Source organism: Patagioenas fasciata, chromosome 21 (assembly GCF_037038585.1).
Source record: "Patagioenas fasciata isolate bPatFas1 chromosome 21, bPatFas1.hap1, whole genome shotgun sequence".
NCBI lineage: Eukaryota > Metazoa > Chordata > Aves > Columbiformes > Columbidae > Patagioenas > Patagioenas fasciata.
In genome coordinates this window covers 7820675-7842520 of record NC_092540.1, presented here as the reverse complement: position 1 = coordinate 7842520, position 21846 = coordinate 7820675, and the positions used below count along the sequence as shown (strand labels likewise).

Here is a 21846-nt window from a genome sequence, read left to right as displayed (position 1 = left end):
CGGTGTGTCTGTGTGAGATCCTGACACATACTCAAACCAGCACCTCAAAGAAACAGTCTGGACACCTCGTACCTTCTGGTTGGTGAGCAAGGGAGAGGGAAAAAAAGAACCCAAACAAAAAAACCCACAAGATTTATTGCAATTTCTCTGAATGACAGAAGTCAGGGCTACATCTGATGGAGGGGCAGAGGCCCAAGAGGGCACGAAGCAGAGCGAGGCCCAGGGCAAATGCCACAGAATGTGGTATTTAGTCACAATAAACTACAGAAAATCCCCAAACTGGCCCCAGGTTCAGGCAGAGAGAGTGTTGGGCTCCTTTTAACCCCTGTGCACACGGCGCTTCTGGAAGCCACAGGATGCAGGGATGGGTTGAACAACAACTCTGCGTCCCCTAAGGGCTGCATCTTATACATCTCTGCAGCAACAGGCACCTTGTCTAAGGAACTACTGGAACTCAGGTTAGGATCTTTTTTAAGTAAGAAAAAATCCAAAATTACTTTGTGCCCATGTTTTACAAATTTAAAGATGTGCCTGCTGGGGAAAAGAATAAAGCAGCCAAGTGACAAACTACACAAAAAGGGACAAATTAACTCTAAAAAATGAGCAGCAGGGATCCAGGCCAAGCAGTATAAATCATGCTTCTCAATGCAAATCTCACCACCACATCTTCATCCACACACAAGACAACTTGCTCCTCTGTGCAGGGGAAGAAAATCACTGACTCAGCCCACAGCTCATGACCAGGGACACGGTGCCAGGTCTGCCTGTACAAATAACACCTGCACACACTCGCCCATCCAGCTGGAGACAAACGGCTGCACATTCACAGAATCACAGGATCCCAGGCTGGTTGGGCTGAAGGGACCTCTGCAGATCCCCCAGTCCAAGCCCTGCTCACGCAGGGTCACAGAGCAGATCACACAGGTGGGTCCAGGCGGGTTTCAATGTCTCAGAGAAGGAGACTCCACACCCGCTCTGGGCAGCCTGGGCCAGGCTCTGGCACCTCCCAGCAAACAAGTTTCTGCTCATGTTCAGATGGAGCCTCCTGTGTTTCAGTCTGTGCCCGCTGCCCCTCACCCTGGCGTTGGGCACCACTGAACAGACTCTGGTCCATCCTCTGACAGCCACCCTGACATATTGATCCCATTGATCAGATCCCTCTCAGCTTCTCTTCTCCAGCTCAACAGCCCCAGAGCTCTCAGTCTCTCCCCATAAGAAAGAATCTCTAGGTCCCTCAGCATCTTTGTCCCCCACCCAGGCAGCTGGACAGACAGACAGACAGACAGACAGACAGACAGACAGACAGACAGCTCAGCCCATTTAGCAGCTCAAGGGCATTTTGCAGAGACCCCAACACAGGGAAAACAGCAAAGGGGCACCTGGGAGGGAGGAGGGAGACTGCAGCCATCACACACTAGCAAGACCCAAAACCCTTCAGACCTGCCCCAGAAAGCTGCCGTGACTCCACGACACAGCCCCAGGTGACACAGCGTGGGCTGAGCCTGTGCTGTCACCTCTGCGAGTGGATCAGTCCCACAGGGCAACTTTAAACTCTGACACCTTCCTTAAAACATCTGCAGTGTCGGGAGCCCAGCAGAGCACAGACAGGGGCTGTGATGCTCATGGCCGTGAGCGTGTTCGCCCCAGGGCCACCTGGCCAGGAAAAACCCACATGGTGAAGGTTAAAACCTTGGTCTCACTGGTGCTGGTCCTGTAGAGGGAGTAAAGGGATTTCAGGACACTTGGGTCAGACCAAACTCCATAAAGGAAGTTATTTTGGTTTACAGTGACCCACAGCTGTTGTTCAACTCAAAACAAGCAAGGTTGTTTCATTCCTGATTAATAAATACATGTAGAAAATTATCCTCTCTCTTTAGGTCAACTGAAAGTGAAAATACCATTCCAAAATGAGTCACTTTTCAACAATTCCCTCTTTCTCTTCATCTGTGAAAAGACTACACAGCAGAACTGACCTTATCCTGGTCTCAAACTTCATCTTTCACTGATGTGCCAAAATCCTCATCAAAGATATTCTCATGGGCTTCCCCAGGTCAGAGCCTCCCAGGGTCAGCAGCCGTGTCCCCTGGGGCGGTGGGATGTGGCACCCGCTCCGTGGGAGCACACGGGGCTGCATCAGGATGCGGGGGACAGCCCAGGAACCAGCAGCACCTGCACATCCCCATTAGCACTGTCCTCACTGACAACTGGGATGCAATTCCCATCATTGCACTCTGAGGACAGCTTAGATCCCAGCCAAGCAACCCATTCTATTCAGCACGGGCTTAAATTCAAGCGTATTAAAGACACACCTCAAGTCAAGTACGAGCTGTGTGCTGTAGAGAACAGCAGCAGATTTAAGTGTGTGCTTTGCACAGCCCTGAACCAGAGTCGTGGTGTTCAGAATTCAATCCCTCATGTTGGGAAATGCCATTTTCCATAAAACCAGGAGTCTGCGGACCAGTGAGTTTCACAGTGGGATTTAAGAGTCAGTGGGTGCCAGTGCAGTGCCCACAGTGCACACCCAGCTCCAAACCCCGACGGACACCCCAGGAATTTGGTGACCTGCCAGGCAGAAGTCCCACATCTCAGCCATTGTCTTACCTTGCAGCATGGCAGAGGTGGTGTAGTAGTTAAACGGGACCTTCTTCACCACATAGGCGTCTGTATCCAGTGAGCAGAGCTTGTCCCCCACCAGCACAGACTTCCCCGTGCCGGCGTTGCCCACCAGCACCACGGGGCGCCGGCGCTCCAGGAGCCTGTCCATGAAGTACCGCACACGGACCGTCTCGGTGGTGGGCACCAGGCAAGCCTGAGAGGGGCAAAACGAGCAGGTAAGTGTACCCATCTGTGGCACCACCCCACTGCCATGTTCTGAGGAGACATCAAACTGGGAGAGCCAGGAATGAGTGCGGTGACCTGAGTTTCTAGATGGCGCTAGGAAGGGAACAATACACTGCTACCAACCATTCAAGTCAAACTATCTGTACAGACGAAACAATGACAGCGGGATGCTGAGAGCAACATCTGGATCTCCCCGCAAACACACATTTTGCTAAAATGGTAACAATTTTTACAAGTCATCTGCTCACTGTGGCACCTCTAAAAGGAAAGAAAGGCATAGCTGGCAAACGCAATTCACTACCTGCAGCAACTCTCATTTTTCGTCCAAATCATATAAACAACCCTATTTTCAGCCACGCAGAATGACGAGATGGTGTCTCAGGGACTTTGTCACTACGTTGTCCCACATCCTGCTTCTCTCTGCAGGCCAAACGCACCTCCATCCCGCACCCTGGGCACACCAGCCCTGGCTCATAGGTGTCTCTGAGCCTGCGCCTCATGTACATCACTCAGCTCTGGAAGATGGATGGAGGATGAGTCTTCACAGTCAAAGTACAGTAAAGAAAGATGGGTAATTGAGTTGCACTTCATAAAGAATGTGTCAAGGGTTTTGATTGTGGGGTGACAATACAACCATGGCAGATGTGTTGTTAGCCCCCTCTCCCCCACCTTCAGCCCCTCTCTCTCCCCCATTCCCACTCAGGACAGGTGATTGGGAGGGAAAGAAGGATAGATAGAAGAGAATTGGAAAAATTAAAAATGTTTTACTAATGCTACTAATAAGAATAGAGAAAATAATACAAAATATACAAAACCAATCTTGAAAGCCCCAGCAACTGCAGAGCTGGCACCTGAAGTCCTGGACTGGACTATGCAGCCAACCGGAGCTGGATTCAGTCTGTCATGAGGCCTCAGTTCGCAGGGACGACCAGCAAGGTCCTCTCCTAATCTCGGCCATAAGCAAAATGGACGAGATCCTCGTGATCTCCCACTTTTATATGAAGTATTCACGTGAATGGGATGTTATACTCTGTTTGTCAGTTTCTTGGTCACCCGTTTCTCATTGCCCCTCTCGCGAGATGCGAATCTGTCCTTATCAATAACCTCACATTCCATTGCTATGTTTACCAAAACATGGATCTGGTTCTCCAGGAAAACGCAGCTGATATGAAGGTTTTACCTGACAGGCAAATTCACTAAAAGAGAAACTTGTTTTTAACAAAACCAGGACGGAATGCCATTCTTATTATGAAGTGCTTGACCTCGAATGAGACTTCAATTGAAATGCCTGCATACAGTCACTAAAATGCATGTGCTCTTCCCAGACAAAACACGTGCAAGGTTCACATACCTGTAAGGGCATTTCTGGATCAAATTCAAACTGAGGAATAAGTTTAGACCAAGGTTCAAACTTCTTCGTTTCTGGATCAATGTAGAAGTCAAAGACTGTGCCCTGAGAGGGAAACTTGATAGTCTTGAATTCTGCCACCCACCACTTGCTGAACTCCACTCTGTAGTCCACAAGCTATAAGACAAAAAGTGGAGAAAATACACTAATCTGGATCAATTAATTAGTAATGGAGAATGTTATCTATCCCAGTCCACCAGAGCGGGATTAGTCCTTAAAATATATTCCACAGCATAAAGTTCTTATCATTTTTCCTGCTATTAAGCCTAATTTTTCATTTTCTTCATTTCTGCTCATCAGTCCTATTTATTCATCTAAATAATTCATCCTCTGTGTTGATCACTCTTGGTATGTCTGAGACTAGATAGATGGATCAATTTGAAAAAGAGAAATACGTGCCTATGACTAAACAGACCACTTGATTGATTCTTGGTGCCTACTTCTTCCAACAGACAAGGACACAACATCCGTCTACATCTGTGCTCATGGTCAGTCACAGCATGCATACCAAAGCCTTTCCTCATCAATCACACCACTCTATTCAGAGTGAGTTGTTGTCTTCTGGCTTCTTTTCAAGCCACAACGTTTCAGACAAGCAGGACTGCAGACACCAGCGTACCAAAGCAGCAGCGAGGGTCTGCCCCTTTGACCCCGCCGTGATTCTGCGCTGCCACATTCCCCTCAAAGCACCCGTTTCCTTGCTTTTCCCCATTGTATCTTTCTACACATGGAGATTTTGGAGCATCTGAATTTTTTCAACTGGGGTGACAGTTTTGCTTTAGATGCTGGGTCAGGACTCACAAAATGTGCTTAGTCCCCTCCTCTGCCCTAGGTCTCCTGTAAGACATTGGGCCAGCCATTCTGCCCAAACACCTTCCCATGTGGACAATGGGAACTGGAGAGAGGTGGAGGGGAGGAGGAGAGGAAAATTGCTGTGAGAAAGATGTTTGTGAAATACCGGACGCATCATTTAGCCCGTTTTAACAGCACAGTTTGTTCCTGGGGTGTCTGCGGGTCTCTCCTCCCCATAGCCATACAATGTGGGGTCACCAACACATTGTCCATAGGCTGCTCGGCCTCCATAAGGAAACCTGGGTTTGTTGCTGAACTGAACCAAGTGTCCTCCATAAAGCCTCCTGAGCCACAGTCCCTCAAAAGACCAGTGGATTTGAAAAACACATTAATAGTATCCACGATTTTGCAGACTCATGCTATTCAGAGAGGCAGAATCCCTGTAATTCTCCATTCTCCTGTTGTTATAACTCCTCAGCAGCGGCAGCAGAGTAGCCCGCAGTGGAGCGGGACGTGCGTGGCTGCTAAAAGCTTTCCCACAAGGGTGCCCTTACCCCGCACAGCCAGACCGCCTGCAAGCGCGCTGTGCCGCGCTGCCCGCCCTCCCTGACCCCGCGGTTCAATGGAGCCACTCCAGCCCCAGCTCTATTGCCAGAACGGTGTGGAATTCAAACCACTTCCTTAATAAAAACCCCATATGGATTACCGCTAATTTCAGAGCCAGGAAATGGCAAATCTATCATCTGTTTTTATACAGGGGCCCCGCTACCCACCAACAAGCACCGAGTAGTGGGAAGCCTCCCAGACTGTTTCTCCTGACATTTCGGCCGCGAAAGGTCAGCGCGAAGGGCACCTTCGGTGGAAAGCAATAAACAGATTTTATATTGGATCCTTTTTCATCAGGCTCCCCATTGCTCGGACTGCTGTATCCTCGCACTCTCAGCTCTGACATTTACAGAGCATCGCGGGCAGTAACGCACAGCCAGGCTCCCGGCGGAGCCTCCCGGAGGGTCGCTGTGCCTGCAGCTGCTCCTGCAGCCCACCCAGAGCCACTACCGCAGGCAGGAGCCCGGCCTGATGCACCCGAGACTGACTGTGCGGCACGGGGAACACAGCGGCCAGCTGCCACAGCACCGCACACCAGCATACTTGCGCTTGTACTGCTGAAGCAAAGACAAGTAGTGCTTCCCAGGCTTTATTGTGTTTTGTTTTGTTTCTTTAAGTCATCCTAGACTGGCAACACTAAGGCTGAGTATTTCCCAGCTGGCACATGGGAAATGGAGGCTCCACAAGGACCAAGGAAGCTGGTCTCGCACAGGTCATTCAATGGTCACAAGGTGTGATGGCACCAAGTGAGCACCCAGCTGAGCTTGAGCTGTGTTGTTCAGCACTTCCTGAAGCATCTGATCCTTGGCATGGAGCAAATCTGAAGAGACCAGCAGACACTCTAGGTCTGGCGTTAAGGTACATGAAAACACACAAAGAGACCCCTGGGAGCACTTGAGCAGCCATCAAGAACGGCAGTGCCTCCACCCGAGCTGGGGAGGGGTGTCTGGTGTTACATTCGTGGAGAGACCTCCCGCATAGTCCAGACAACACAGAGTTTGACACAAGCCCAGCGGAGATCAGACGTGGATCTCCAAGCCCTTGACAGCAGTGCAGTGTGGGCAGACCCAGACATCAGGACTACACACTTTAGATCTGAGGATAAGGCGTCCTCTGACTAGGGGATGCAACCACCCAAGAGTAGGTGTGCCCCTGTGGCCACGAAAGTCAATGGCACCTGGGGTGCCTTAGGAAAAGTATGACCAGCAGGTCAAGGGAGGTTGTTCCTCCGGCTCTGCTCTGCCCTGGTGACAAAACACCGGCTGGTTTGTGTTATGTAGCACGTCTACCTGTGCAGTCAGAAGGCTGAAAGACTGCTCCACTGATACATCCATCTGATAAATCAGTCTTAATTTGATCACATTATGCACATCCACAGGCTTCTATAAGTTAACCTTATGTTTCTCCCCAGTGAAATGCATCTGCATAAGCAAACATCCCTCCACCTTTACCACTGACCCCTCAGCTGTTCTCCGGTGGTGTTACACCCTGGATAACGAGGCCTTTCGTAAAAGGAATTGTAGTGTTTCTAGTTTATTATCACCTATATGAGAGCCCCAGGAAAACAGCATTACTGGCATAGCACTATGTTTCAGAAAGTATGAAGAAATCAAAACAACACAAAACCACACAAACAAACTGTGTGAAAGATGCTGAAGAGGCATCTTCCGTCTTACCTGATCTCGAAACATTGATCCACCAAAGGCCCAGACGGCAGCAAAGACAAAGTAAAGTTCATAAAGCTCCTTGGGACAGTCAGGAGGTGTGTTCTCCTCTGCCAGGAGACATTCAAGGAGGTAGCACAACATCTGAACCATACTCTGTTCAGGAATGGGAATAATCTTCTTAAATCTAAGGGATGGAAATTAGAAAGCAATACGTCCATCACAACCCAGGAAGACTAGAAATGCTCTTTCAGAATACTGGCATTCTGCTTGTCAGCGGTACGTGTCCTATTCCCAGGTACAATAAAGAGAACACCCATTCTCACACTCAGACCCGCTGGCACCGGCACATATACAAGTAATAACAATAATCAGAAGTTTCAAGCATTTTAAAACTTTGATCTTCTTGAAAGAAGCAGAATGGAAGACTTGCTAAAGGCAATGATTTCCTGCGAGCACGATGAGTTCAAAAGCGGTCAAATAGAGGAGTAATAAAATAAACCCTTTCATCTTGCCATTTTACATTCATTTAAGCTACACTTACAGAATTCCAAACTAATATTGTAGCTGCACTGAAGTCCTCCATAAAGTAACTATAGCTATTTGAAAGGTTGGTTCTACGATTTCTGAATTAAGCAAGCTACCAAAACACTCAGCTCAGGGTTGCCTGCAGCTAATCCCGTGGATTTCACGCTCTGAGACAATGTTCAGCAAACAGAATGGGAAACGTCCGATTGACTTTGCTACCAACAGTCAAAACCAACTTGGTCCCACAGAGAGAAGTTCCCTAGCACAATGTTTAAGTCCTGATTCCAGACCCTTCTGACACATCCCCCTTTTGGCTGACATCTCCCATGCTCACTGATTTTTCTTTTGTTTTTAAAGGAAAGTGCAACTATAGGAAGCAAGTAGAGGATGGGAGATGCTCCCTTAAGTTTTCTGGGACTCTACTTTGGCCAGTCCTCACCACAGTATGAGAAAGAGAATGGTTTCACATGATGATAAGCAAGAACCACATGACTTCCCTGTGGACACTGCTTTAAAGCCAAATCAAGCCAAGAAGCACTAGGACCCTTCCAAATACCCAAGTTCTTAATGAAAAATAACTTGTGGAGTGGGCTCAGGTCTAGCCTGACACATCAGGAGGCTGAAAAGCTTTCTCTTTGGGATCTGCCGGAATTATTTTCCAAGAGATAGAGAGTTGATACAGGAAATACAATAAAAATCAAATCAAAATCAGATGAAAACCAGATCTGACCAACACGATACAGGCAGGAGCGTCACTTTGCCCACCTCGCCCTGCTGGTTCTCTGAGCTTAAGCCAATGATGCTCAGGGCTTCCAGGGGCAAGGAGGATCATGTGCAGCACAACCCAGCGCAGCACAGCTGGGCTGGACAGTGGCAGGTGTCCCCATGCCCTCACCACGGGTGACACAATCACTCATCAGATGGTACCTTGTTCTGAGGGTGTCCAGGCAAATGGGCAGGTACTTATCAAACAAAATGGTCAGGTTGGCTCTTTCGGACTGGATCTCTCGCCTGTCGATCCAGCTGCTCACTGGAGGATTCCAGCCCAGATCCGACGGGTTGATGTACAGGATCCCTTTAGGCCCAGGGTAGGAGAGAACATATAGTAAAGACATAGCAGAAACTGTTCCTTTCTTCCAGCAGAGTTTACCAGGTACTTTCACACAACTAAAACCCTATCAAATATGACGGGACGTCCCATTACCTGCCCCCTTTTCCTGCCCCACTGCAGAGTAGAAACATGAACAGTGAAGAAACTTCACCCTTGAAACCACGGCGCTTTTCATGACCTTGCCCTAAATTCAGAACATTGTCTTGTCTGAGCAGTTTCATTGCTCTGGGCCCCATTTCCCCATGTGTAAAACTAGGGGACACCTCCATTCCCTTCTCCCATACTTCATGCACTTCTTCAGAAGATCAAGAACTCTTTGAGACAGATACTGTCCTTCTCCTCATAAAGTCCATCCAAAGGGCTTTGCACAACAGGAGCACTCAGCAACGCTGAAGCCATGATCACCCACCAACAGTCAGAGTGCTCTGGGTAAATCTCCAGGATGATGACAGCTCCACATGTGCATTTGGGGTCAGGATCCTCAGTTTGTCTGTCAGAAACCTGCCCTGTCCACCCACGGCCGCTGTGATCTCAGGTTGGGTACTTGCAACAGGAGTCAAGTTGGCCAACAGAAGACTGGTTAATGGCACTAGATCCTCCTGGGTTCACGGCAAATCCCAGTGCGGAGCTCAGGCCAGGACTCACCCGCTCGGGACACGGTTGCTGGGGTGGCTGTGCGCAGGTGGCTGATCTCAAACACCAACCGCATCGTTGGGTTCAGAGGGATTCTCTCATTGCTCGCCAGGGTCAGCACCTGCATTGGGCAGACAGACAGACAGAATGACATCTTCCCCAGGAACAGGAATGAAAAGCATTCAGCACTTTGCACTAAAAAGCTTGGTTGCTGCCAGCACAGTTCCTTGAGGGAATGCAGCTGATTTCCAGCAGGTAGTAGAACTGTCTTCCATGACTCAAAGGAACAGCACTCCCTTCGAGCGGCGGAAAAAGGTGTGGAATTATGACCCCACCCTATTTTTGAAGGGCCTGGAGTTACAATCAGGACATCTGTGATTATCCATGAGCCCAGTTCCAGGAAGGGAAATTACAATGAAACCATGATTTGAGCTATTTCCCCTCATGCACCATTTTCTATATGTGATATTGTTTGGTGTATCTGAAGAAACACAACCGCATTATTCTAGGAGGTGTTATTTCAGCATCTGCATTTTTAGGCTGAACCATGCCACGCAGTCAAAGAATATCTCCTTCTTTAACTTATATTCATTACCTTATTATCATCCGTCACAGTATTAAGAGACTCAATCCACATTGGATCAATATCTCCATCTAGTACCATCCACTTGGGACCGTCATGCGTGATGTTGGCCAGCTCTCGCATGATTGATGAAAACAGGCCTGGGAGGGTGACAGGAAGATGGTGATGAACACTGAACTTGACACCTGCTCTAACGGTTTTCTCCAGCAACACAGTAAAAATTACTCTAATTAATGCTTTCCTCTCAAACATGCAAAACTCTATGTGCCTATACGTAAATATTACTATATCACAATACGGTTCTAGTTTGCTTTAAAGTGAAAAAAGGGTTATCAGTTATCACTACTGAAAATGATTGCAGACCTACGCACGAGCTTCATTCCCACCGAGAATCATAAGGGATAAGAAAAACGTAGAGTAGCTACTCAAAGGCAAAAGGCGGCATGAGTTATACAATGCAGAGAAAACCACCTGAATATGCCTAGGAAATCCTTATAAATATTTTTTTGTGGCTCAAAGTATATCAGGGCAATCAAGATGCATTAAACGCTGGGTCATGGCTTTAGTGAGACTGAGGGGAGAACAAGCACAGAATGACATTGAATGACAGAACAAAATGTTGGTAAAATCAAGGAGAGAGAGGATACAGAGTCTCAAGGGGAGTAAATAATGAATGTTAAGAAGACCACGAAGGCTGGGAATAGAGCAGCAGCACTGCAGAGCAAATGAAAACTCCACAAAACTATTGCTCTCCTCTACATGTGAAAATACCTCGGGAGATGCTGGTCCTCATGAAAAAACATCAGGCAAACATTAAAAAAAAGCCTCTCTTCCAGTGAATTGTGACAAGAACTCTTTTTTTTTTCTTTTTTTCTCCAGGACAAGCTATTTCTTTGTGATCCAGATCAGGAACAGCTAGTGGCACCATCTGACTGAAGACAAAGCTTGTGCTCAGCAAATGCAGAACGGCTCACCTGGAACAGGTGTGTGATCCCGAGACTGGGTCAACAAAAATAACGCTTCAGCGCCTCTGCCTCCAGCCAGTTCCTTACGTGTTGGACACACGCCTCGGGAACCACTCCGACATTATTAGCATCAGAAACAGTTGCTGTCTCAGGGCATCAGGGCTTCCCTCGGATACACCGCGGCAGCGGGGAGAGGAAAGCGCCTCTGTCCCGACCTTGTGCATCCACAGCACACGGCTCTCTTGGGGTTTAAAAGAAGAGTTTTGTTCTGCAAAGAACACTTTTGGGATTCCCATATGGGACCTTTTACCACCTAACATGTAGGACCTTTTCAACTTCTGATAATGTGACAGGATAAAACTGGGGAGCGGAAAAGCAGGGGCTGATCTGTAAGGGAACAGGTCACCTCTTGCTAGGCTGTGGTGAAGATTGCCTTGCTGGTCTTTGACAACATGAAACAACATTTTCAGGAATGGTTACTGCAGAAAATATCTGCCTTGAAAGCTCAGGGAGGAGTGCCACTATTTCATTTAAACCATCGCAGGCCAGAAACCACTGGACAGTCACCTGTAAAATGTCCCTCCTGCTGTTCGGTGTCACCGCTGCCCTCGATCTGCAGCCACTGCTGCAGCCAGTCTGCACAGTTCAGGCTGTACCCTGCACGTCCCTCTGCCACTTTGATTTAGGCTCCCTAATTACAATTAGAAAGAAATTAACCTGGCATTGGAGCAAAGCAGGGGGTCGGGAAGGGTCCATGGCGGGGCCAGGGGAGGTGGGTGGCAGCTCATCTGCTGCTGTGGATGATTCATGGTAATGTCTTCCCTCACCTCCCCCACACCTCCCCAACCCGCCGCACACGTAAATCGAAGCTGCCTTTATGTATTAGTCACAACCCAACATTTCCACTCCAGATTTTCTGTAATCTTCCAGCAAGTTTGAAATGTTCCTCAGGAGTAAGCAGGATCAACAGCTTGGCAAACGCTGGTGTGCTACAGAGATCGGGCAGCCATACTGAGTGGAAAAACTGACGTTAAGGCTGCTGTGCGTGCTATCAGCAATGAAAACCTGGGGATGGGACATTTTTTGGGGTCCCAGTGCACACCACAGTGCAGGAGGGACATCTCTTCCATCACTGGTCCAGCCAACTCCCAAAAACTGCCTGCCCCACTTAGGAACTGGTAAGTGTTGGTATTAATGGGCATTAAAATTATTCTTAGGGCAATAGGATCAAGTAGGCTTATGCTATATTTCCCATTTGAAGATCAAAGAGCTAAAACATCCTGTGTATCCTTTCAACAACAAACTGTCATGTGGCTGTAGGCAGCAGACAAGCACCTGGGCTCTCAGACCTGCACATGAAGAACCAGTCACCCTGCTGCTGCTCGGGAAAGTCATTAAAAATACCCGTCTTTATCTACATATTTCAGACATGAAATGACATTTACCGTCTTTCCAGTCTCTTGTTGCTGGGTTAATGATGCCAAAGAGCTCATCATTGGTGACTGCCTTGGGGTTGAGGTCTGTCCAGACAGGACGTCGCTTCATTATCTGGTAAGTCCTGTTCAGGGATCTCATCACCTGAGACTTGCCCGTGCCCGCGTTACCCACCACGAAGACAGAGTGCCGGACCGTCAGCAACTCCTCCAGCTGCACCACCTGAGAAAAACACTCCCAAATTTTAGACAAAGATGCCAAACTGAAGTTCAGGTCTATAAAATAGGTCCCACTGGGCCACCTCTTTAGAAAGACGTGACCCTGAGACACAAGCAGATTTGACAATTGAGTTTGGTCCAGCCACTCTAATCACAATGGGTGAAATCCTCAGCCTGCAGATAAACTTTCAGCGCTGTTTATACTTGACAACCACCACCTGATGAGGCCCTGCTCTCCAGGGGCTACACTTTCATGAGCCTACAAAAGTTGGCCCCTTTGGAAGCCCAGAGACTGATCCAGTGCTGACTTCAGGAGCAGGTGCAGCTGCCTCAGACCCAGCACAGCTGACTGCCCTCCAGCGAGATCTGCCTGCAAGGACAATGCTGTGCAGAGCTCTCTTTGTAGAAGCAAAGCTGTTTGAGAAAACCCAAATGATTTGATGGCGATGTGGGTGTAGCAGAAGATCTCTTGGTCTTACTTTGAGCACAAAGTTGTCCTCAGCCTGCAGCCGGAGGTCCAGCACAGCCTGCCTCACAAACGACTCAAAATTCAGGTCACGCTTCCGAGGCACATCCAGTGCAGGGAATAGATCCCCAATCAGCCCCATAAACACCGGCACATCATCCGTCACAATCTTGGGGATGTTGAAGTCACGAAGAGAGCGCATCAGAACCTGGTCTTCGGGTCGCTCTGGGTCATCTCGCTTGAGGGAGCCAGCAACAACTAGCACTGACTTAATGGCACGCAAGCCCCAGTCGTAGTGATCCTACACCAGAGGAAGAAAAAAAAAGAGGCATGAGTTTATGCTTAGACAGTACCATGTAGGGTGAAGAACCACCATTCCCAAACTGCCAGACTAGTAAGCAATGAAAATACATCTAAATCTGTTATTTGCATTGTGGCCAGAGACCTTCTCCAGCCTGAGTGACCTGGTTTCCATCTCAGTAGGTGAGATTCCCGTCAGGGACAGTATTAAAGAGTCAAATAATTCAGCTGTTCAGACCATCACATGGGCTCACAGTTGGCAGTAAGACAGCAGCAGGATTTGCACTCCAGAGACCAAAGCAATTTGTTTCACCTAAATCATAAAGCACCTATAGCAAGGCCAGCCAGCCCCCTGCATCTGCAGGAGCCACCAAGGTGAAAGGCTTGTTAGGCCATTATGAGGCCCCAAAGACCCAAGTTTCTCCACCCTGCCCATCACAAGATGACAAGCCTGTTTGGTCTCAGAGGAGGTCCAGGAATAAGGGGTCAGTAAAGACATTGCTGAAAAAGTACCACAAAACGGCATGAGAAGAACTCTCAAGCCAACAAACAACTGTTCATATTTCTGCCCTGTTAACACCCTCCAGAGCACAGCTCGACAGCTGACTGCTCTGTGTGGGAGGCCATGGCTTCCACCAGGCCCCTCAAGGCACAGCACCAAGTTTCTGCGACAGAGCATATCCCACCCAGCCTCATGCTGGCACAGCCAAGATCAGGTTTGTATCATCAGGAATCCTGATTCAGGTCTCCTCTGGACCCAGCTTCGATCTACACAAATAATGACAAGGAAAAATCTGATTTGCTTTGCACTGACAGTAACTCTAACAAGACCTGGAACCAGCCTAAGGCTGAACTCAGAGAGGGACACCATAAACCCTTTGCAGGCAGGAGAATCAATAGGAAGAGACTGGAAAGCAAAAGGTCACTGAATACTACCCCAAACATGGTGTCATTTAAACTCACTGAAAGGTCTCCCATTAATGCAGCTGGTCAAATGCTTTTGTCCCTGCAGATGCTCCAGTAAAGCAGTCTGAATATTTTATTGCTCCGATGATCACCAACCCTCTCCTCCCCCAGCAGCCAGTGCAAATGCAGCCATTAAATAAAAGCTGTGAAACGTTAGCCATGGAGCTGAGCAGCACAGTGCCATGTTTCTGCTGATTTTGGAGATTCATCATACCACTCAGCCACAGAATCAGGCTCACCTGCTTGGACAGGAGCTCTTTGCAGAGTTGGTAGAGAGTAATGAACTTCCTGGCTAACACCCGGGCCTCGATGAATCCCTCAGCCACCAACATAATTTCACAGATCAGCTCAAAGTCTGGCACAACCATCGCACACGGCCTAAAATGACAGGTGAGGAGGCATTGCAGAACAAGTATTTCTTGACTACAGGTCTTATAGGCAGCGCATTTGCAGCTTCATCTTCTAGGCCTTCTTTTACGAGCCAGGTCACCCTCTGCCTTCCCCACGACAAGGGACAGAGCTCCTTTGCCCTGCCTGTGCGTGCCCAGACCCAGGCCTGTTGTGCAAGGCTTAAACTACCTGCGAATGCCCTATGCAAGTGAATTCCCCAAGGACATGAGGTCGAGCCTGGATGTTCCAAAAGACAGTTTCTGCCAGGTCACAAACCCTGACCTGGACTCACCTGAAGAGAGCTTTTAAATTCTCAGGTAGCTCTGTTCGCCCTGCGTAACCAGGGTTCATGGTGATGAAAATGCCTACTGATGGTACTAAGTTGATGTCTTCTCCAAGAAAATTGAAGGATTTCTTCTTCTCCCGTATTGCATCCTGCACGCTCTTCACCTAGAAATCAAGACAGTACTATAGTATCAGCGTTCACTTATGAAAAACACATCAGACAACGGTGCTTCCTTCGTTACTCTTGGCCTCGTGACAAATGGGGCTAATCACTGTTTTATTTTTTACCGGCAGCATAAAGCTTTATACACTGTTTGGAGTACATCAGCATGGCAATATCAATTTCCCATCTCAGTCAAACTCTGGCAAAGCAGAAAAAAGAGCTGAAGAGAGTGGAAAGTCAAAATGCAAAGGAGTTGCAAGACTTCACACCTTTGCTCCATGAGACAATGATGAACGTGGGTCAGGAAGAGCAACTCAGGAGCGGGAAATGTCCCCAGCACTGCCTGCATTCACCTTGGCTTTTGACATCACCTGTGGGACACTGCTCAGCACATCTCACAGCAAAAACACCACCAAAGGCTCCACCATCTCTGAACCAGCCAGCCCAGCAGAGGTCTGATGTGTGAGAGAGACACAGGGCAGTACAGGTATCCACAACACAGCCAACACCCAAACGCACTCCCCAAAGTCTATCACAATATGGGCCCATTATTCCCTTTACCCATCTCACCTCTCCCCACACAGCGTTGCTCTTCAGGACATCCCAAAACCCTCCTGTGCCTGCTCCGTTCCCTGACCAGGCCCAGAGAAGGGGTAGCACCTCCCAATAAGCTTGGCCTCAGCTCAGTTGTAAACTGACCACTTGATATCACTTTTAAAGATTTTGGGACATCAGATGTTTGATTTAAAACCAAAACCAGAAGGCAGAAGCTGTAAAACCTCTCCTAACACCTTCACTCACTAATATTATATTGTTTTTTATATTTGCCTGATTGCAGCTTTGTTCTGCTCATTCCTCTCCTTCCGAAGAGTTCACCTCTCTGCAAACAGCACCTCAGCGAGGGGCAAATCTCTCTCTATTCACCGCTCTAACCTCACTACTGTTTGCCATCTCAAAGTAAAGCAATTAATCGAATTTTTCCCTGTAAGGAACCATATCGACATCAGCTGCATGAGTAAGACAGCCAATTAAACATCGCCATGGTAACACTCCTAATAGCAGCCAGGAGACACCATGATGGAATGACGGCCGTGCCGCTTTCTTCAGCTGCCACGCTCCAGCCAGGAGCGAGGGAACCATTAGCAGTTGAGTCATTCCTGGGCTTCTTTTCTTCAGCTTCCCTTTTTATTTCAAGATCCTCAAAGACTTTTTTTCAATGACAACTTTAAACTAGGACCTGACGGAAGAGAAATTGAGAGGGAATGATACATAAACTCTTGTACCTGCCTGGGGCTTCTCTGGGATGCCACATAAGGTACCAATTATGAGTGAAACAGATGAGAAGAATGAGGAGTTCATGGAGGGGTTAAGAACAATGTCTTTGACCGAAACATTTACAGAAGTGTAGAAACTTCTGAGCTTTATATCTTTCTATAACACTGAGCCCAAAAGGGAGTCCAGGAACAATTCAGCACCTCAATCAGATATTAGGATCCTAAAACACGCACTCAGCTGACAGTTGGATCCTGAAGAACTTGGGCACTTTGGCACCTCAGTTTTTTGCACTGAAGCCCCCCAAGGCTTCCCCTGTATAAAATAATGCCAGGTTTCCTCATGGGCTGGTAAGAGGAGGGGAAGGAGGACGCGAAGTGACAGATTATATATATAAGCACGAGAGCACAGGACTTTCTGGCACGATGGGGAGGCCAGTCTCCCTTCCAGCCCTTCTCCAGGGATGCTGCTGCGCTTCACACGAGACTCACCAACACAATGCACTGAGCAGCTAAACTACAGAGGAGATGAGAAACCATTCGCCAGGGGAAACACCCATGCCCAGCTGGGCACCGCTCCAATAGCTCTGTCCCAGGTTTAATCCCACGGTGTCAGGGTACCCTGGGCAAGCGCGTCAGCAAGGGCCGCAGATCTGCCCCAGACTCCAGCTCCCGAGTGTCACCAGCTGACACTGGCTTTTGGGAGCACCACGGGGCTGCACACATTCCTCCAAGGAATGGTGCCAGTTGGCCAGGAATACCTTCCAAAGCCACTTGGCAGAGCTGTCGTTACAGACACCAGAACTAAATCCACAGCCATACAGTTTTGGAGACAGGTTAAGAAAATTAATCCTGAATGTATTCCCATTTCCTGAGTATGACACACAACCTGTGCCTGACCAGGGGTGATAAGGAACCCCCAGAAGTCCAGCGGATCTGCCCCAAACACCCCTCTTCCCCTCTGTGAAAATTATTCCCTACATTGCAGACTGAGCAGCCGCAAGTCAAGGCAGCTTCTCTGTCTTGAAACGATGTGCTGCAATTATCTCACAGCAGATTAATGACACGAGTGCTTTCCTGAGGAGGAACAGGTACAGAGCCATGGTGCGTAGTGGTCTGGGAAAAGATGCTACAAAGAATTGTCTTGGCACAAATGCTGTAACTGGGGCAAGAAAAGTGACAAATATCTTTGCAGCACATAACTGCGACATCTTGGCAGTGCTGTGATATTCATGTGATTAATCTTGAGATCTAATCCCACACCTGCCTATACACAGAACTGAAACCGGCAATATGCAATTGCCGTTTTTACCCTTGCTCCAAAGACTGCAGAATGGCTCTGCTCTGTTTGTATTTATTTATGAGTGTTTCTCCACTCACCTGTACAGCAACCACAGAAAGGACCTCAACTGAGATCCTGTTAAATTCATCAAAACAGCCCCAGGCTCCCGTCTGGGAAAGGCCTTTGTAAATATTCCCACAAGACTGGAAAAACAAAACAAAAACAAAGATTACAAGAGTGAAATCATAAATGGAATCAACTCCAGCAAAAAATTGATTTTATTTCCCAGCCTGTTTATTTATAGCAATTTACAGTCTATTGTGGGTATTTAGAAAAGTGCATGGAAACAGCAGGCACAACTCAATTATAATATTTATAGCTCTGCGCAGCTTGCCACTTTATCTGCTAATTGCACTTTCTCGATATATCTGTGCACCAGTTTCATTTAAAGGTCACTTGTGCTGAATTACTGATGGTCCCGTTTCCTGGGAGAGCCCATAAGCTAAATGAAATATGATCCGAGGCTACCAAAATCACTGTACCGTGCCAGACTGGCAGAGAGCAAGACTCAGCCTAATGATTCAGTGCTCTGTAGCGGCTGAAGGTTCACTATGTTTTGGGTTTATTCTGGGAGAGGATCCTGAGAAAACCAGGACAGGTCCCTCCCCGTGCCAGGGGCTGCCAGGTCGCGAGCACGCCGAGAAGAAACGACCAGGGTCCAACTATCAGCACAGCCTTGGTCTCAACTGAACAGACCAACATTTTTGAAGAATAACACATGAAATCTAACTCCAGAAAGGAAGGGAAACGCATAATGAGGCAGAGAAGATAGTTCGGGTCTCTGCCTCCTGAAGAACCTTGTGCAAATCTTAGAGAAGGAACGGGAGGAGAAGGAAAAGGCATTCAGCTTAAAGGAGTGTAGCAGGGATTTGGAGAGAGGTGATCACAGAATCCCAGCCTGGTGGGGCTGAAGGGACCTCTGCAGATCCCCCAGTCCAAGCCCTGCTCACGCAGGGTCACAGAGCAGATCACACAGGTGGGTCCAGGCGGGTTTCAATGTCTCAGAGAAGGAGACTCCACACCCGCTCTGGGCAGCCTGGGCCAGGCTCTGGCACCTCCCAGCAAACAAGTTTCTGCTCATGTTCAGATGGAGCCTCCTGTGTTTCAGTCTGTGCCCGTTGCCCCTCACCCTGGCGTTGGGCACCACTGAACAGAGTCTGGTCCATCCTCTGACACCCACCCTGAGATATTGATCCCATTGATCAGATCCCTCTCAGCTTCTCTTCTCCAGCTCAACAGCTCCAGCTCTCTCAGTCTCTCCTCACAAGAAAGAAGCTCCAGACCCCTCAGCATCTTTGTAGCCCACTGCTGGACTCTGTGCAGTTATTCCTTCTTAAACTGGGGAGCCCAGAACTGGACACAACTCCAGATGTGGCATCACCAGGGCAGAGCAGAGCGGAAGGAACAACCTCCCTTGACCTGCTGGTCATACCTCTCCTAATGCACCCCAGGTACCATTGGATTACTCTCATCCTTCAGGTTTGCTCGGGCCCTGAGCATCCCCAGCCCCATGTGACCGCACTGCAGCCGAGGTGGGAGCCATACCTTGTAGTCCATCTGCTCGGAGCAGTTAAACACGTACACCATGATGCCCAGGGCTCGCCCCAAATCTTTCGTAGTCTCCGTCTTGCCAGTGCCCGCAGGGCCTGCAGGTGCTCCGCTCATGGTCAGGTGCAGTGACTGGGTCAGGGTGATGTAACATCTTTCACAGTGAATGATGAATGAAAAAAGGAAATATGTCCAATAGGTCAACTGTGGGCTGCAGGGCAATAGCACTAGAGCATTGCACTCAGCAGAGCCTCTCCTCTGAAAAGCTGTACGTGAGCAGGGGTCATGTCTGAGCTGAAAGCCTTCTTGGCATTAATTACCACCTCTGCTCAGCTCTGTTTTCTCCAAGAGATACTCATCTTCCACCAAGGTCTGCCCAAACCTCTTCATGTCCAGCTTGTGTTCTCTCTGGATCCTCATACAACTCATGGATATTGGGCACATCTCAGGCAGTATGAGAAAAGGACAGCTTTTCTGGAAGACCTGTCACTGACAGAAACCTGCTCAGGTGGCCTATGAGTGAACCCAACTCAAAGCTGCAGCAAGTCCCAAAGTTTCTCCATCATGTTGATGATGGACACTGGGGTGGTGTCCACATGTGAGTATCTATACTACCTGTATAAGCCACAGAGGTGTAGTCAATATAGCCAACAAAACCTGATGATACCTGGGGGCTTGACGCAGCTGACTAACACAGGTGACTAGAGCCACCTGAGATGCTCTTGGTTGCTGAAATGTCACATAGGGTGGAGAGATATGACAAGGGGTCCATAGGAGACTTTTACACTTCTGGATTGGCAGCTGGAAGCCAGGTGGGACAACACAGAGTATCTCAAGTAACCCTAGGTGTCCCCACTGAGGCAACCAGGTAGATGTCTGCTTCAAGATGGGATGAAAGCTCTCTAGACTCACCAGCTTTATGGACTGTGGACATCTTGTGCACAGAAGACACCCACAAGTGTTTTAATGTGTGAGCTGAATCCCACCCAGGGATCTGATGTACAAATTCCCCAGAGGGTACCACCAAAAACCAGATAAGAGTTAGAGCTCGACCACTGGAGTGCTGGGACATGGAGACAGAACAAGAGGGATACAGGTGTCTGAACTAAATCCATCTTTGGTTGGCATCTCTCTCTCTACCTGTGTGGCAAAGCCCAGCTATGACATTGTGTCCCAGGGACTTACCTGTCGGTCAGCGGAGTGATCACAAGCCGAGGGGTATTGCCAAGGTATTCATAGGAGTACAGGAACTGGGCGTCACAGATGTTGGCAAAGCAGTGCCGTTCCTCATCTGACCATCTGTGCCGGAGCTGTGACAGCCAAATGAAGGCCTGGGCATTGTCCACCTGCAACACACCCACAAACACCATCACAGGAAGGCCGGGGATGCCAGACACATGCAGCTCGGGGGCCAAAATAGCGACTGCTATAAAATTTTCATGGGGGATGACTGGTCCTCACTGCAAGGCAGGTGTGGTGAGGAAGGCCGCCTCCTTGCAATGCGGTGAGAAATGTCACCTCCCCATCTCCCATCAGTAAAGGGGAGGAACCAAATTAGTGACCACATTGGTGGGAGAGGAAAAAATTAATGGCCAAGAGAAAGAGCCTTACAAAAAGACTCCTGAATAGATTTAAGAAGCAGCAAGTCATGAAGAAGGTCTCATAACGCAACCAGAGTGAGAGAAGGAGCAGAGGCCATCTAGACAAGGAAGAGGTTGCAGACAGCACCAAGGAAACAGACTGGGGACAGGTGGACAAAGACAGGCATGGCCAGCGCTCTCTGCACAACCAGCAGGCAGGTCCAGATGCATCACTTCACCCCAGGCTGGACCGAGGCACCACTGAGCCCAGCTGAGCCTTGAAGACAGAAACCCTGTGAGCAGCCTGGCTGCCTCTGAGATGACACAGATGAGGGAAGAGCCACAACCCAATACATTCAGGGCATCTTCCCACCCACCTGCAAGGCTAAACACTTGGCATGGTGTCAGGGACAGGGGAGTAGTGTGGGAGAGGTGTTGCAGGAGAAGGGAGTCCCACATAAGTCCCTGTGGCCCCACACCAGACAAAGGACGCTACAAAGAACAAAGCTTGAATGCTTTTTCTTACTTTCTAAAGTCAAAACTGAGACTGAGTCCAGCAGCCTCCCAACACAGCACCATCATCCACCAGCACATGTCTTGGCACCAGGACGCAGTGCCGCGCTCTCACTCCTGGTGTGAATCTGCAGCAACTACAAGTTGGTGTTGCAGGGCCATGACACAGCACAGCTCTGCAGGCTTACAGGGGCTTTCTGCACACTTACTACAAACATTGTAGAAATAAATTTAGTCAT

General features: G+C 48.7%; 2 protein-coding genes across 3 annotated transcripts in view; both read right to left on the bottom strand.

Annotated features, from left to right (window-relative positions):
- LOC139829552 (dynein axonemal heavy chain 9-like) overlaps window positions 1-21846 on the bottom strand; it is a 212303-nt gene that overhangs the window by 13411 nt on the left and 177046 nt on the right. The window lies entirely within an intron of this gene.
- LOC136110948 (dynein axonemal heavy chain 9-like) overlaps window positions 8482-21846 on the bottom strand; it is a 36524-nt gene continuing 23159 nt past the window's right edge. Inside the window, exons 14-22 of the mRNA XM_065854691.2 lie at window positions 20700-20860; window positions 19512-19668; window positions 18005-18109; window positions 15198-15355; window positions 14755-14893; window positions 13263-13550; window positions 12577-12787; window positions 10179-10306; window positions 8482-9704 (exon numbers count right to left, since the gene is read on the bottom strand). Coding sequence (XP_065710763.2) covers window positions 9540-9704; window positions 10179-10306; window positions 12577-12787; window positions 13263-13550; window positions 14755-14893; window positions 15198-15355; window positions 18005-18109; window positions 19512-19668; window positions 20700-20860 — 1512 coding nt within the window. The 3' untranslated portion in view covers window positions 8482-9539. The remainder of the gene's footprint in view (window positions 9705-10178; window positions 10307-12576; window positions 12788-13262; window positions 13551-14754; window positions 14894-15197; window positions 15356-18004; window positions 18110-19511; window positions 19669-20699; window positions 20861-21846) is intronic.